The sequence below is a fragment of the Sinocyclocheilus anshuiensis genome, unplaced genomic scaffold (genome assembly GCF_001515605.1).
Source record: "Sinocyclocheilus anshuiensis isolate Anshui unplaced genomic scaffold, SAMN03320099.WGS_v1.1 scaffold234, whole genome shotgun sequence".
In the NCBI taxonomy this organism is placed as follows: domain Eukaryota; kingdom Metazoa; phylum Chordata; class Actinopteri; order Cypriniformes; family Cyprinidae; genus Sinocyclocheilus; species Sinocyclocheilus anshuiensis.
This window is the reverse complement of record NW_015544165.1, coordinates 2,771,195-2,786,751: the sequence shown is the minus strand read 5'-3', so window position 1 is coordinate 2,786,751 and position 15,557 is coordinate 2,771,195. Positions and strand designations below refer to the sequence as shown.

General features: G+C 37.7%; 3 protein-coding genes across 3 annotated transcripts in view; 2 read left to right on the top strand and 1 right to left on the bottom strand.

The window, feature by feature from the left end:
- LOC107695841 (inter-alpha-trypsin inhibitor heavy chain H6-like) overlaps positions 1-5,029 on the top strand; it is a 30,682-nt gene extending 25,653 nt beyond the window's left edge. The window contains exons 9-19 of the mRNA XM_016495918.1: positions 64-235; positions 758-1,041; positions 1,242-2,457; positions 2,629-2,661; positions 3,354-3,371; positions 3,488-3,541; positions 3,637-3,657; positions 3,785-3,835; positions 3,957-4,070; positions 4,198-4,578; positions 4,687-5,029. Coding sequence (XP_016351404.1) covers positions 64-235; positions 758-1,041; positions 1,242-2,457; positions 2,629-2,661; positions 3,354-3,371; positions 3,488-3,541; positions 3,637-3,657; positions 3,785-3,835; positions 3,957-4,070; positions 4,198-4,578; positions 4,687-4,952 — 2,610 coding nt within the window. The 3' untranslated portion in view covers positions 4,953-5,029. The remainder of the gene's footprint in view (positions 1-63; positions 236-757; positions 1,042-1,241; positions 2,458-2,628; positions 2,662-3,353; positions 3,372-3,487; positions 3,542-3,636; positions 3,658-3,784; positions 3,836-3,956; positions 4,071-4,197; positions 4,579-4,686) is intronic.
- An 817-nt stretch (positions 5,030-5,846) lies between these two features.
- LOC107695838 (rab GDP dissociation inhibitor alpha-like) lies at positions 5,847-13,258 on the bottom strand. Its single transcript, XM_016495914.1, has 11 exons — positions 12,983-13,258; positions 11,528-11,635; positions 11,124-11,223; positions 10,829-10,963; positions 10,525-10,723; positions 9,714-9,845; positions 9,527-9,626; positions 9,083-9,254; positions 8,727-8,871; positions 8,505-8,559; positions 5,847-8,072 (listed from the first exon to the last, which is right to left on the bottom strand). Exons 1-11 carry the CDS (start codon positions 13,025-13,027, stop codon positions 7,920-7,922), a joined length of 1,344 nt encoding a protein of 447 aa, XP_016351400.1. The 5' UTR covers positions 13,028-13,258; the 3' UTR covers positions 5,847-7,919.
- A 1,049-nt stretch (positions 13,259-14,307) lies between these two features.
- The window catches only part of LOC107695835 (V-type proton ATPase subunit S1-like), a 6,901-nt gene continuing 5,651 nt past the window's right edge, over positions 14,308-15,557 (top strand). The window contains exons 1-2 of the mRNA XM_016495909.1: positions 14,308-14,487; positions 14,706-14,832. Coding sequence (XP_016351395.1) covers positions 14,363-14,487; positions 14,706-14,832 — 252 coding nt within the window. The 5' untranslated portion in view covers positions 14,308-14,362. The remainder of the gene's footprint in view (positions 14,488-14,705; positions 14,833-15,557) is intronic.

The window sequence follows — 15,557 nt, the reverse complement described above, 5'->3', positions numbered from 1 at the left end:
AACTTAGTGAGAATGAGATAAAGAACAATGAATGATGTATTTCTCCACTGTGTTTTACATCAGACAAAGGCAGCCATGACCACCATACTGAGTGACCTACGTGAGGGAGATTACTTCAATCTCATCACTTTCTCAGATAAGGTCCACACCTGGAAGAAAGGCCGCACTGTGCGGGCCACTCGGCAAAATGTGCGGGATGCCAAGGAATTTGTCAGGAAGATAATCGCAGAGGGCTGTAGGTGTTTCTTCTGTATCTTAAAAAAGTATTTATATTATTCAAAATAATAACATTATTTCCTGCAGAATTCTGTTTTTGATATATTTATTTTTATAAAATGTATTTAACATTTACATATTTAATTATAATTTATCCATAATAAAAAAAAAATATATTATAAGTAATTAAAATATATTTAATAACTGTTGCAAATGTATATATTTAACTACATGTTATATGAACAACCAGTCAGTAGAATGATACTGATGGTTTCATAAACCTTATGTACATTTGCTTAATTTCAAGAAGAACATCTAATAATGGTAGCTTGATGTTCAGTCAGCGAGTCAGATTGATTTAGTGATTCAGTAACCACTCTAATGGATTAATTGAGCTCAGTGAAGGATTCATGTGACTGATTCAATCCAGCAACTTCTAGTTTATTTTGCTGTGAAGCTGGAGATTAAACAGCCACGGTGAAGATTCAGTTTTGCAAGAAATACTGTAATAAACTTTTTTTTTCTTCCCTTTTGACACCAGGGACAAACATCAATGCAGCTCTACTGTCTGCAGCCCAGTTGCTAAATCCATCCTCACACTCATCTTCATCCAGTGGTCATGCACCTTCATCTCACCGTGTTCCCATGATCATCTTCCTGACTGATGGAGAAGCCACTATTGGGGAGACAGAACCAGATGTGATTCTGCGCAATGCACAGAATGCTTTGGGTTTAGCTTCGTTATTTGGCCTGGCCTTTGGAGATGATGCTGATTTTCCAATGTTGAGAAGGCTGGCATTGGAGAATCGTGGTGTGGCTCGGATGGTAAGAGCAAACAGTAACAAACAGTGAAAAGTCCCAGAGCTGTTGGACTGTATATCAGTGCTCTTGGAACGACATTCAGCCAATCAGATTCGAGGACTGGAACTAAATAAGAATTAGAATATTTGATTCAAATTATTTATATTAAATTGTGTAAATGAAATTGTAATAATTAATATTTTCATTTATTTGTTGTCTTTCAGGTATATGAGAATGATGATGCAGCTGTCCAGTTGAAAGGTTTCTATGATGAAGTTGCCAGCCCTCTGCTTTCAGATATCCAGCTGTCCTATCTAGACGATCAGGTGTACGATATCACTCGCTCTCTGTTTCCCAACTATTTCCAGGGCTCTGAATTGGTAGTCACGGGTCGACTTAAGCCAGGGGTACAGGATCTAAAGGTTATGCTAACAGCAAACGATTCGAAGCAGAAAGTCAAAGTGGAGAATGAGCTACCATTGGCCAAAGCAGTTATAAATGGAACAGAACCGTCTCTGGGCTGTGCACAGGCACTGGATGGCATTCCTAGCTTTGTGCATCGGCTCTGGGCTTATTTCACAATCAAAGAGTTGCTCTTGGCTAAAATTAACACCTCGGATGTGTTCACACAGCGTCTTCTTGTAGATAAAGCCACCAATCTTTCGCTGAAGTACAATTTTGTAACACCGGTCACATCATTGGTTGTGATCAAACCAGATATTGATGAACCAGAACCTACTATTAGCTCTTCTGTTTTGGCTACTACTAGCAAGACGTCAACTAGTACCGTTGCAGGTTCTACAAACGTGACGAATCAGACCTCTCACACTGCACCTAAAATATCTTCCACATCTGCAACAAGAAACAAAAAATCCAGCTCGTTCTCACCTCCAAAAACAAGCAAACCTCCTGTCACCAAATCTGTACGAGTACATCCACCACCCTCAGGGCTTCACACCACAGGTCGACCGCCTAACACCTCTGTCTCCCTTAACAAAACAATCCCTCCTTCATCACCTAAGAAGACCACTACTGGACCACTTAAGACCACCTCTACCCCACTTTCCAGCAAGCCATCCTCCTCGCCTCCCAGTACCATCAAAACCACACCAGCCTTGGCTAAGATTTCAAGCACACCTCCTAGTACAGCGAAATCCACTTCTTCCTCTCCGCCAGTCAAAAGCACAACACTAGCCACCTTAGTCAAAACTGCGCCATCTGTGGTGAAAGACTCTTCCTCAGACATTGAGAACTCTACTACCTCAGGACTTACAACGCTTGAGCAGGGCCAACAAACATTACCCTCCACAGCATCTACCACCGATGCTAATTCAGACATTCAGATTGAACTGGAAGTGGCCACACTGATGGCTCCTTCGTTTCTGCCTATGCCAGGAATGACAGATGCACCGAAGTTGTGGGAAGCCTCTCGCTTTCTTGGTGAGTTCCTTCTAAGGAGCAGAAGCTGACATTTTTAGCCACAATTTTGCAAATATTTGGTAGTTTTGTGTTCTTTGAATGCCACATACATTTCAAACGAATAACCAAAGTGCTACTCAATGTAATGGTTGTTTTTGTGTCCTCTCTTTTCCATTCTTCTCTATCCATCAGATGTGTCCTCAGCCATCCAGATTCAGAGGAAAGGTAATACAGTCCATATTATTTTCATTCTACTTCTTTGGTTTAGACACCGTATGTGTCCACTAGGGCAGATTGAGACTAGTGCTGAACATGCATCTACAATTCATTCTCTATAGCTGCGTACCGATTGACAGGATCCCTACAAAGTGTTCACTGCTCTTCCAAGGGTATCTTTTGAAGTTCACTTCACTTGACAAAATGTGCGTTTTGTCTGTCACATCTTGCGCACTTTATACCTGCAACTGTGTACAAACCATACCTGGGACTAATTAAACTGAATAATAATGCTGGAAACTCCTTTTCACATTATTTTATTCAGACTTAAGTATTGGAGTGATGTGCAGTAATTGGTGGAACAATTTCCCTCTACACTTCCTTTTCAAGTGATGTATCGATGTTCCCTTATTTCCTATGTCGTTTGCTGTGTCCTTCAAACTGAACATGCACGCTCTCCTAGGATTAGAATCTCGCTTATGATTGCAGTATACACTATGACTTACAGTCGAAGGAACTGCATCTTATGTGAGCTAAGCTTCAAGTTTGTGCTGGGGATTGTGGGATTGAAAGCGGAGCAAATACTGAGTGGAGCAAATACTGAAAGTAGCAGCCATAAAGCCGAGTGGACACATACGGTCAAGGTGACATTAGGGTAAAGTTGTAGCATCTGATCATGTGTTTCTTAATCTTTTATACAGATATTGAACTTGTTAAAGGTAGGTAATACGTTTTCAAGTGCTAAATCAGTTTGACACTGATACCAAATGTAAACAATAACTTGCTAAACATGAATTAAATCAAGCCAAAGCTGCATTATGATGTTATTTTGCAGATTATGATACAGCACATGACTACGACTATGACTACAACATCCATTATGAGTCATGTGAGTTAAAAATTGTAATTTTTGCTTGGTCTACTTTTTCAGCTATTAGGAATTACTGTTATGTCAGTTTTTGGATTTGTTAATTTTTCTTTCAGATTCCGATGCTGAGGTGTCTGGTAAGCACGTCATTTATCAATCCATTACCTCTGTATGTGCAATAATAAACCATCAGAAATGTTGCGCAACTACATTTATTAACTTGTAATAAGCAGCACATTTTACTGCAGTCTTCAATTTCAACAGACCCAGATAACCAACCTAGTTTAAGTTCAATTAGAGGGTTCTCCTCCTCAGGTATGACTAAAGGACAGAATATTTCATGAAATACTCAATTTTTGCACATTTAAAATTGAATACAAATAATAATCTCATAGAAGTTATGTATTCACATAAGAGTATTTTGTGTCTCTGAAAGTGGATGGAGACCCACATTTTGTTGTTCAGCTCCCAAAGCTCCATCAGAACTTGTGTTTTACCATTGATGGCAGGGCTGATGATGTACTACGGCTTCTGGAGGACCTAGACAAAGGTGGTTTTATATTTTTACATCCACTATATAGCTTACATATCTTTAAGGAATCTAAACAAAACGCATGAAATGTTTAGATATTCTTTTAACATGATTGATGTCTCTTATTCCTGTTTTATACTGGTAGGCATTATTGTGGATGGGCATTTAATGCTGGCTCCTTCTAAGGAGGGGCTGGAGAATCGTACTCGTACCTTCTTCGACAGGATTTCCATCATTGCTGCCAAAGGTGGCATTATGATCACATTAACACTGGACTCCGTACAAGTAGAAGCGGATGGGAAAGAAATCGAGACGCTTCCCACCAATCAGAGAGGATCTGTGGAGCAACACGGCATGAGAATCACGGTTGAAGAGCACCACAGCTGTTGGATTGAGCTCGGGGTTGGTGTGCAGTTCCTCATTCTCTTCCATCTCTACAACCATCCCAAATCCTTTCAAATGGAGCACCTGGGCTTCTATATAGCCGATGGAAAGGGGCTTTCTCATCTCACTCAAGGGCTGTTGGGTAGGTAACAGCATTTCTGTTTGTTTTAATCTTATTCCGTGAGATGTCAAATGGTTTTTCAGACTTATTTCGCCATTTTTTAGTATTTGTATGGGTATTTATTTCCAGGCCAGTTTCAGCATACCCATATGGAGGTTATAAGGGTTTCAAGGGATCAAGCTGGTTTCCATCATGCACAAACAAATAAGAACACTTCGCTGGCTATGGGCTTGCTAAAGAAAGGAGATGAGCATTTTCCTGTCACCCTACAAGACAAGAATCTGAAGGACTCACCCAGGAAGCGACACTCGGCTCAATGTTGGGTAGTGCCAAAGGTGGATGTAGAGAGACTTCTGGGCCAGTCCTATGAGAGCTATGTCGTGGATCGCCAGTAGAAAACCTTCACATCACGTCTCCACTTCTACAGTTACAAAAGGTACAGAAAAGACACTGGAACTTGAATCTTTTGCTATTTGACAGTGAAAAAACATTTGATGGGGGAGAGACTAAGAATATACACAAGCTGTGATGAACTGAAGGATGTTTCAGAAGCATTGACTGATCCAAATATTTGCATTTGAACATAATGGTACACAAGGGTTTGTGGTCCGTAAGATTTGATTTTGAAAGAATCAACACTTGTATTCTGCAAGTACGCATTCAACTGACCAGAAGTAATGGTCAAGACATTTATAATGTTACAAAAGATTTTAATTTTAAATAAATGAAATTGAACTTCTTATTCAGCCAAGAAACCTGTAAAACAAATCCCTGAAGACTGGAGTAATGGCCTTGCCATCACAGGAATAAATTACATTTTAAAATAGATTAAAATAGAAAAGTTATTTTAAATTCTAACTGTATTTAAAAAAATTACTATTTACTGTAGTTTTGAATAAACAAATGCTTCCTTGGTGTGAGTATAAGAGCTTTCTTTCAAAAACATAAAAAAATCTTGCCGACCCCAAACTTTTCAATGGTAGTAAATCAGTGCATTTTTTATCAGTAAATTGACTATTTAAAAACATTTATATTTAATGTTCTCTTTGGGATGAGATGATAAAAAAAAATTCACGGTAATCAGATATTTTTTTTTTCTAATCTGCCAGTTAGTTTGCATAAATATGTATGTGCATATATATATGCCTCCATTTAAAATAATATGAGAATTTTATAATGTGATTATATAATATTGTATATTAGTAATATGTATTGAATGCTTTACTTTGTCCTGTTAGGAAAGGAAATCCTTCTTCATGTGCCAATAATCAAACGTAACCAAAGAAAGATTGATTTAATTTTATCCATTTTTATTTTTGTTGCACAAGACTGCTCAAACACGAGATGAAATTCACAACTTAAAATTGTCGAGTTTGTGTGTCAGCTTTTTTTTTTAAAGATGTTTAGTTGTTTCAACATTGAAAATGAAAGACAAAATGAAAATAAATACAGTACAAAACAGTTAATCCAAACATATGCAACAATATGTTGGAGAGATGCAAAAGATAACAAATATAGCAATGCAGCGTAATTCTACTTGATTCCAGTTATCATTAATCCATCTAATTTGTGCACTAAGGAAGAGAGTTCAAGACCTGTATGCTTCTATGTGAATCTATAAGGCTATAAGTGACTTTGGCCCAATAAAATTCAAGAATGTAATGAAACTGTCACACTCCTTGTTTTCCATAAAAAATTGGAGTCAAAGGCTTTTTTCTCAGCAAGGGCGAGTATGGAAAACATGACAATGCTTGTATATTCTACACTGAAAGCTGTACAGTGAGAGTTCAAACAGCACACCATTATCATCTGGTCCAGACTACAGTCTACTATTAACTATTGATGGCAATTCGAATAATTTGAAAACAAAAACAAGCATGATTAGAGATACAAGTAATGGTGAAAATGACCAGTCATAGTTCAATACTAAGTTTGTCTTGTGGTTTCTAACAGCCAAGTGTAAATGCAGAGACTACGTGTGTCAGTCACTGATAACAATAGAAATCAAAGATGCAGTGAGAATCTTTACAGTGCACAGGGAGAAGGCATAGTGTTCATCACAATTCAAAGTTAGAGCATGTATGTATTTAGTAGACTGGAGTCAGCCTAGTTTACAAAAGCTAGAATACCAACAGATATGGCTACTATCAAATACCAAAGGATCTGATACTCATTAAATTCACATTATCATTTACTTCTGCAGCTGTGGGAGTGAAAATTGCTTCCACATTCTTAAGACTCATTTCCCATAACAGACTAAGCAATCGACTCATTATGCATTTTTGCACACATTTGCATTCAATAACAGCTGTCTGTATTGGTTTTCACTACAAACAAAATGAATGAATAATAGCAGGAGGATGAGGAATGTAGAATAAGGTCAATAGGTCACTGTGAGGCCATACAATGTTTTTAAGTTAGCACAAAGACTGTAATGTTAGCTACAAGTTAATGGCTTACAATTCACTTCTATACTGCATATTATACATCTCATCCAATTTAGTTGTCCCCCCCAAAAAAATCCACCAATAATAATCATAAAAAAGAACTAAATACCTTTTAAAGACCAGTGAATGGTAGAGCAGAAGGATCATGATTAGGAAATGCAATGATATGAGACTATGAGACCGTCAATTCAGGTTTTGATTGCTGGATCTAGCAAAGTCAGATTTATTTTTGTACAACTTTGTGTTTTAAATATTATCAATATCATATTACATCCTTTTCCAGGTGTCAAACTCTAGTTTTTAATGGAGAGCGTTTCATGATCTTACTATATGTTTGTCAGTGACACTTTCCTAAAGTACAGGAAAGCTGCTGTAGTGTTCACATGAAACTGTTAAATGTCAAAGTGACGACAGTATGCTAAACTAACAGTCTGAGGACAGTTGGGGATACTTCACGAAAGTTGATGAGAAATCGTTTTAAATCACCTTCAATATTCGAGGAATCGTTCACGTGCATGGGCTTCAGTCAAAGATGATATTCAGAGAACAGAAAGACACGTGTTTCACTTCAACAGGATATTTTGCGCAAACGATGCATACTGCTTGTGTATGAATCTAAAATAGCATGTTGGTGTGAGCCCACTTTGTAGTGCAGAGTTGTGGAATGTGAGCAATAGAGCGTTTGTGTGTCTGTGTGCTGAACTGTAAGTATCCGAACAGAGACACCGGAGGGGTGTGGAGACAATGAGCATAGAGCACTCTGGGAAAGATAAGGCCGGTTGAAAGAGGTTTACAGCATTGTCGATTCTTTTCTGCATAACCTCTGAACCCAGCCCAGTAAATCCCGTTCAGCCCACCTCATCTCTCCCTCCACCTGATCATTGCCTCTCCACTCCTCCGTCACTTCTCCACCCTTCACTGCTCGTCCTCGCCGAAGACGTCGTTCTGTTTACGTTTCATGTTCTCAAAGTCGAAGTCACTGCCTGTCATGCGCTTGTAGATGTCCTTGATGTCGTTACAAGTTGTTTCGAAATGAGTGGTGGCATCGTAGGACCGTGATGCAAAAATCTGGAAACATGACAATGATAGTGGTTATGTTTTGTGATTGATGCCCGGCAGTGCCTTGTTGAAAGAAATTACTGTGAAGCCAGTGTTGTTATTGTTAACTAAAACTATTAAAATAGTTTTTGTTAACTGAAATAAAGCTAAAATAAAGTAAATAAATATTAGATTAAAAACAGAAACTTAAAAAAAACAATGTTTCCTTGGAAACTAACCAAAATGAAACTTTTACTAAATCAAAATGACTAAACCTAAAACTAAAATAAAAATAGTTAAATAGAAATATTTAAAAATGGTAATAAAAATGACAAAAGCACATAGTAAAATGACTAAAACTAAAATAAAACTGAACGAAAGCTAAAAGTATAGAAGCTAATTCAAAATATTAATAAATATTACAGTAATATAAAAATATTAAAATAACTGTGGGAAGCTGACCTGGCTCTCTGTACCATCCTCTGTGGGTTCATACATATCACTGATGGCCACAAACCTGTAAAAATGGCAAAATAATAATAAAAATTGCATTCCATTTATGATATGTTTTTATATAATTAGCTATAGTTTAAGAATTTAGCTGGCAAAGCTGCGTTTCAGACCAAAAAAAAAAAGACCCAAAAAACAGAGTATAGAAGGCATAGAAAAAGAGAGTAAACTGACTTTTGGTCAATGGGCTCAAGGAGTTCCAGCGCAGGTTCGATTTCAGCTTCAGGATCAGAGGTTTCCACGGTGGTGCTTGCAATGGCAATGTATTTCCCTTGAGCCGCCACATTATGGGCGTAGGAGATCATGCAAACATAGATATCTACAGGCAAAAAAAACCCAACAAAATGTGCATGAACTTTTCATTACTTCAGCTCGGCTCATTTTTTAAATGAAAGCAAGCAGCGCTCTCTAGTGGTGACTGCACACAAGTACCGGCGCACACATGCTAACGTATATTTTAATACATATACACACAGTTATAGTGTAGGTTTATCCTGCAAATTTTCCGAAGTTGATATGTTGTCACTAACCTGATTTGCGGTTAACCTGGTTCTGAGGGATGATGATCTGGCAGGAATTGGCATCATTAGTGTTTTTAATGGGATGGCTGAGGATGCAGATGACCCGGATCACCTGGCCGACTTTGTGCACGCGGTCTGGGATATAGCTAGGGTCACAGATGAGCTGCTTGCAGCGGGCAACCTGGATGATTGCACCAAATCAGAAGACAACACCAGACCTTATGCATAAACCTATGCATGAAAGCCACCTATTTAATCCTATTTAATGCATGGTTGATGAAATAAACCAAAAATAAATGTAAATTTTGTCTCAAACTTTTCTAAGGAAAATCCATGCATTGTCACTTTGAAATAAATCAGTTTCATTTTTAATTATTATTATAAATTATGAATATTTAATTATTTATTTTAAGTTATATCACACTGCAAACACCACTTGTGTAAAGAATTCACCTCTCCCTCTGATTTCACGCCCACCACGTGTCCTCCCTCCATCACTATCTCATCCACTGGCTTGTTCAGCATGTAGGTTCCTCCATAAATTGCACTTAACCTGTAAGTTCACAAAGGAAAAGGACCATATTTATAACACAAGGACTTTACAATGACACTCAACACAAGGGTAGGAGGAGCGGCTGACCTAGCAAACCCTTGAGGCAGCTCCCCCAATCCGTACAGAGGGTAAAGGTATGGGCTCTTCCCGTAGCGTGCCAGAGACTCACTGTAGAGTTTGATCCTATTGACGGTCTCCAGACATGGCAGCTCAAGGTAACTAGGAGGAATTCAATTCATTACATTTATCACCAATGCAAAAGAATTTGTTGCCATTTACTGGCATTAAGGCAAGCCAGCATAATCACAGTACATTAAGACGACTATTTTGTATTACAAGGTTTCTGAAATGTTTAAATATGCAAATGAGGCATTATCTATTTAAAATATGCACTGATTTGCATACATTTCCACAACAAATATCTGAACATTGGATAAAGTCAGTTTCAAAATTCTTGTTTCATTTTGTTGACATATTAGAGTTAAGAGGAGATATATTTTTTCATCACTCCATAAATCAGACAAAAATAAATAAAAATAAAAAATTCACCATGCTTGTAGGAATAAAATGTTATATAAATCAGGCAAATGATATATGAATGAACCCCTCAGTAAAAACCTTCAGAATATGGATAGGAACAAAATCAGAAAGTTTGATGTAAGTGCTACTGAAGTGGAGATTTCTGGCTCAATCCACAAGAAAAAACTCATTTTGGCAAAACCTTTAAAGACACGTGTTGTAATTGATATCTATATATACTTAAATAAACACTTAAATGTGTAAAACGATGATTTTTCCTGTAGTGTATTGCCTTACATTAAATTTAATTTGTTTTATGATGAGACCAATGATAAGACTTATGTACATTATGGGGTTTTGTAACACTAGCGACACTTACTCGTCTGTCCTGTAGAGGGCCAGGGCATGTCCCGTGAAGTCGATGACGTCCTGTCCTAAGTCAAACTTCTTGTACACTTCTCCCATTGTTGTGAGTTTGGGATCGACGCCCTCAAAAGTCTTGGGGTCATTCTCATCAAAGTTGGCCACAAAAACTAGGAACTTGCGGAAACGTCTCTTCTCAAACATTCCCATTAGGTCTAGGCAACACATGTCATGTGTCAACTAAATGAATCTATGTTTTTATCAAAAACAGTCATTCTTGATTTAGTCCTAGAGAGAATAAAAATGCTAGCTGGACTTACTTGAAGCCAGTGCCTCTGTCTCAGTAGAGGGCACTTTGTAGATTTTTCCTCCTTTATACACAAAGCTTCCCTCGACCACTTTGAAGTCAAGGTATCTGGTCACTTCAGTGTATAGAAGCATCTTAACTAACTGACCTTAAAGAAGATAGCAATGACAAAATGACGTGGTACATCATTATTTGGAATGTTATGAAAAATTACATAATTGCATGAATTAATAGGCAACAATCTAATCCAAAAACATGTTTTGAGCAATATTATCACACCAACAATCATGTTACTTAAGTATTTTTACCATTAGCCATTAAGAATTTAGGAATAAGGTCCACATTCCAGTCTCTTCCCCGGCCCATTGACTCTGGGGGGCTGTCTGAAATCCCAAATCTCTTATAGAGCTGAGAGAAAAGCATGTAAAATGTGAGTGCATGTATAAAAAAAAACAAAGGATAAATAAAATATATGTACGTCAGATAATCATATTTTTGAAGATGATCTCAATTGATTTTTTAATAATACAAATATGTTAATATAAACATTGATATTAAAATATTCATTTGTTAAAATACATGGCAACAAATGACAACATTTATTATTAATATTTTATTATTAATTGCAATTATATAATTATAGTTAACGTGTGGAATATCAGGCAGGCATGAGATTGGAGTAGTGACAGTGGGAAATGTGAAGCATCCTCACCTCCTCCAGGGGTGTGATTGAGGAACTTTCACCACCATAGTATGGATTTCTGTCCATATGTAAAACTTTCTTCCCATTCACAGACATGATCCCAGAGAGAATACATTCCTACACAAACAAACATCATTTAGTTGAAATAATCCGTCATGGATATATATTTTAAAAAAATTCCATTCATCTGTTGACATGGCAGCGGGTATCTATCCATTGCCTTGACTTCCGTGTTAAACACTGGGATGGATGCGAGTCACCCCACCCAACTAGTGATGGAAAGTCCGAATCATTTCAGCGAATCGGTTCTTTTGAACAGTTCTAATTGTAATGAAGCGCTTCGAAAAACAAATTCTTCTGATTCGTCTACGTCATTCTGACATCCTGGCGTGGCCTATTTAGTGTTTTAAAGTTTGATTAACAATTGTGTTATTTATTGTAATTTTTGTGTGTTCCAATTCCGTTTGTTGCAGCCATGACATAAAAAAGTAATAATTTAGAACCTAAATATAATTTACACTTACATTAAACAAAATACTATAATTTGTTTACATATTGGCTGAAGTTTTACATCCAACTGTTTGTGTTTTAAAACTTCCATATAATCAAGTCGTAAATACATTTCCAGGAGATATTTATAACATTTCTACTATTCGGCTATTAATGAGTCAACGACCGAAGAACCCCTCATATTGATTCACTGGAAAGATCCGACTCACAAGAACTATTCGTTCACGAATCGGACATCGCTACACCCAGCCCACATCATGAGCCGCAGCCCAGATCAGCCACTAGGCTATCCTCCATGAGGAAAAATAGAGGAAACGTTTGTTAAAAACACTTCTGCTTTTTACGTTTTTGTTATTATTATTAACAATACTGTTTTTGGCACGTATTTATGCAATGTCAAGCTCCCACGTCTGTTAAATTGGGCTCTTTAGAGTATAACAATAACAAAAATAAATACCCACTAAAACCATAATAACAGACAAACAATGAACTAACATCACTTAAGTACAATACAGCTTTTACGTTGGCAAATCATAAAAGGCAAAATATCCGCAATAAATACATACATTTCGCCTATTTCGACTCACGAGCAAACGGGATACCTGATGCCACTCCTTAGAACCAGACACTGAGGGAAGAATCATTCATTACTTTTTAATAACCGCGTTCATGTCAATATAATGATGCAGCCTCAATGGCTTTGAACATTCGGGGGAAGGTGGATTTAGGATGGATTGCACTCGTATTCAAGCAGAACTTGCGAGAAATGCTGGCTCACTAAACACACATACAGAACTGGTCCAAAGGATGCGTCAGCAATAGGCCCTCGGGTTCAATCTAACGCAAAGCATCTATTCGTACAGCCACATCCATAAGCACCCGAGCATCCTTCGGCAACATCTTAATCTGTTTCCAAAGCGAGCGAGTCATCAGTGACCCGAATGCGCTACTCACTGTGAGTCCGGTGCCCAATACGATAACATCATATTCCTCATCCATGTTGTATTACAGTGGATCTCCCGTCTTTAGCCAAATATCCGCTGCAAAAAAAAATCTGCAAAACGGTGTTGATGCAACAAAATATTTATGCAGAACCAGTCTGTTGTCCTATGAGCGGCAAAAACCACCTCTTTGCAAACAATTATCGCTCAAATAATTTGATACGTATCACAATTGATCACTGACTGTGGTGTGAGACCGGCGAGAACAACCAAAGATGGCACTGACCGCAGCACTAGCTCCAGCGGTGCGGAGACGTTCGCGAAATAACATAGTACACCTCCCTAATCGGAGATGATCGATATTGCTATGAATGTCATCAACCCAGAGTTACAATTCAACTGTAAATATAGATGCTTTAAAATACCAATGATAAGTCACGTCCTGGGGAATCTTATTGAATACATTTGAATACGCTCCGTGGTACTTTCATTTCCCAATCTTCCAGCTGAATGGCACAGGGCGCAGTCACAGTACCAGATATCCCTCCGCCAACAACACTGTGGATGAAGCCTCTGTCAATAATGCGTGAATTAACGCGGTGATGATTAACATAAGAGCTGTTTTAGTGTTCTGCAAACGCAAAGGATTTTTCTACGTATATATCAACATGCTCATAATAATATGTGATCTGTTAGTAATGAGAATAAGCTTGATTAAAATGCGATCATATGACAGAGACTGTCAATATTTAAACCCAATAAAGTGGTCCTGAAATTACAGCGTCATCACAATGCACTCCAGGTGTTTAGAGATAAATGCAACTTTATATTGAGTATTAAGAAGCAGATTATCTCTATGTAACGTTAGTCTTACAAAACAAAGATAGTTTTGGATGAACTGTTAGCAATTTTATATATTTTTTTATAATAATAGCGAGGACTGATATGGTATGCATTAGATGCAGTTAGCATAAAGGAGACAAACGACAGATAAATCATTAAATTTAACTTAAAATTAAGATATTTTATCAAACGTTTCTGTTTCTAAAGGATAATGCGAGAACCTTTATTTTTTACTGTTGTAATAATGTATTTTACAATGTGCAACGGACCATTGCAGCGTTTCTCTCTGAAGACAGACAGACAGACAGACAGATAGATAGATAGATAGATAGATGGATAGATGGATAGATAGATAGGATGTTTCACAGCGGCTGGATGTTCTTTTTCTTGCTGGCCTACCGAATAATGCAAATGTAGTTTATTCATATGTTCAGAGTTGCGACGCTGCATCTCACGTGAACAAATCGAGTCAGAAGAGAATCACATGATTGAAGAAAAAAGCAGTCACATGATCATCAGCGCGCTGCCATTCACGTGACTGTCCTGCCGAATGACGGAAGTAGGAATGCGGTGTAGTAGCCTTTCAACAATGGCCTTCACCTCGGTTTTATTATTTATCTGCTCGATTTATAGCTGTTATGCTCAAGTGCCTCTACTCATGTGGACCAGTGATGGGTATGTCACACGTTTCTCTCTTAAATACTGTTTTCTGATTGATTTCTATTAGCTCCAGAACACTGCTATGCTTTTCTTTTATAAGTTCAGGCAGCTAAATCAGCTAACAGTGACATTGGAAACCGTTTGGTAGAGGTTCATTACAGTGGACAAGGTTTCAAGTCAGCCTGATTCTCTTGAGGGGGATTGCAAACTGAATGATATCTTTGTCAACACAGGTCCAACATGCCACACCTGCCCCAACCAGCAGCTGGTCAGACAGTGTCTGGTGGGCAGCTGGCGTCTTATCTGAAATCTGCCTTGTCCGTTGCTCCACACAGTGTGCTGCTCTTCCTGCAGGATAAGGTAAAATGCCCCATATGTTTAAAATGCAGTGGCGGTTTCCTCCCATTTTCACCTCAAAATTATGGGGAAGCTGTGCCTCCCCTGCCTCCCCAGACGAGCCGCCACTGTTAAAATGTGGGGTAAAATAATGCCCATACAGTGCATTCTTCTGTTTTTATCTGCTATTTAGCATTTAAGACATTTGATTAGTCTTGTAGTACAATATTATCTAGTTATATGACCGTTTATATTGTTTGAAATATATGAAACAATGAACGATGTGCTGTATGTTAGAAAAATGTCCTCATAAAGGTAATAATGCCCTTTAAAATCAATTCCACATATTGTCCTTTAATGAAAAAGTTAATTTCTGACATTGGTGAAAAGCTTTACAATGTGAACAGTGTAGTAGGAATGTATTTTACAATGTGGAACTATTAGTGAAGTAGTTTCCTCCTCTGACAGATATATTTACTCTCACATTTACTGGACTTGTCAGTATAGTGTGACTTTGAGCCACAGTCTTACTTCCCCATCCATCTTCCCTTGGACATACCAGTATTACATTACCCTTGCAACCCTCTACGGACACCTTGGCAATTGAATCGCCATTGGCTAGTATATTTTTTTGTTTACTCGCCAGACTGAAATACTATATATATATATATTTTTTTTTTTATATATTTTATGCCATTTTACAAACATATATAATGTTTGTAAAATGGTACAGCTTTTTAAATATCTGA

What these genes read in the sequence shown, in the direction of transcription:
- LOC107695838 (XM_016495914.1), bottom strand. Translation starts at nt 13,027, where the DNA reads ATGGATGAGGAATATGATGTTATCGTATTGGGCACCGGACTCACA. An exon ending in TATTGGGCACCGGACTCACA is followed by an intron (nt 11,636 to 12,982) that starts GTGAGTAGCGCA and finishes TTGTTTGTGTAG; the next exon opens with GAATGTATTCTCTCTGGGAT. An exon ending in GCCCTCTACAGGACAGACGA is followed by an intron (nt 9,846 to 10,524) that starts GTAAGTGTCGCT and finishes AATTCCTCCTAG; the next exon opens with TTACCTTGAGCTGCCATGTC.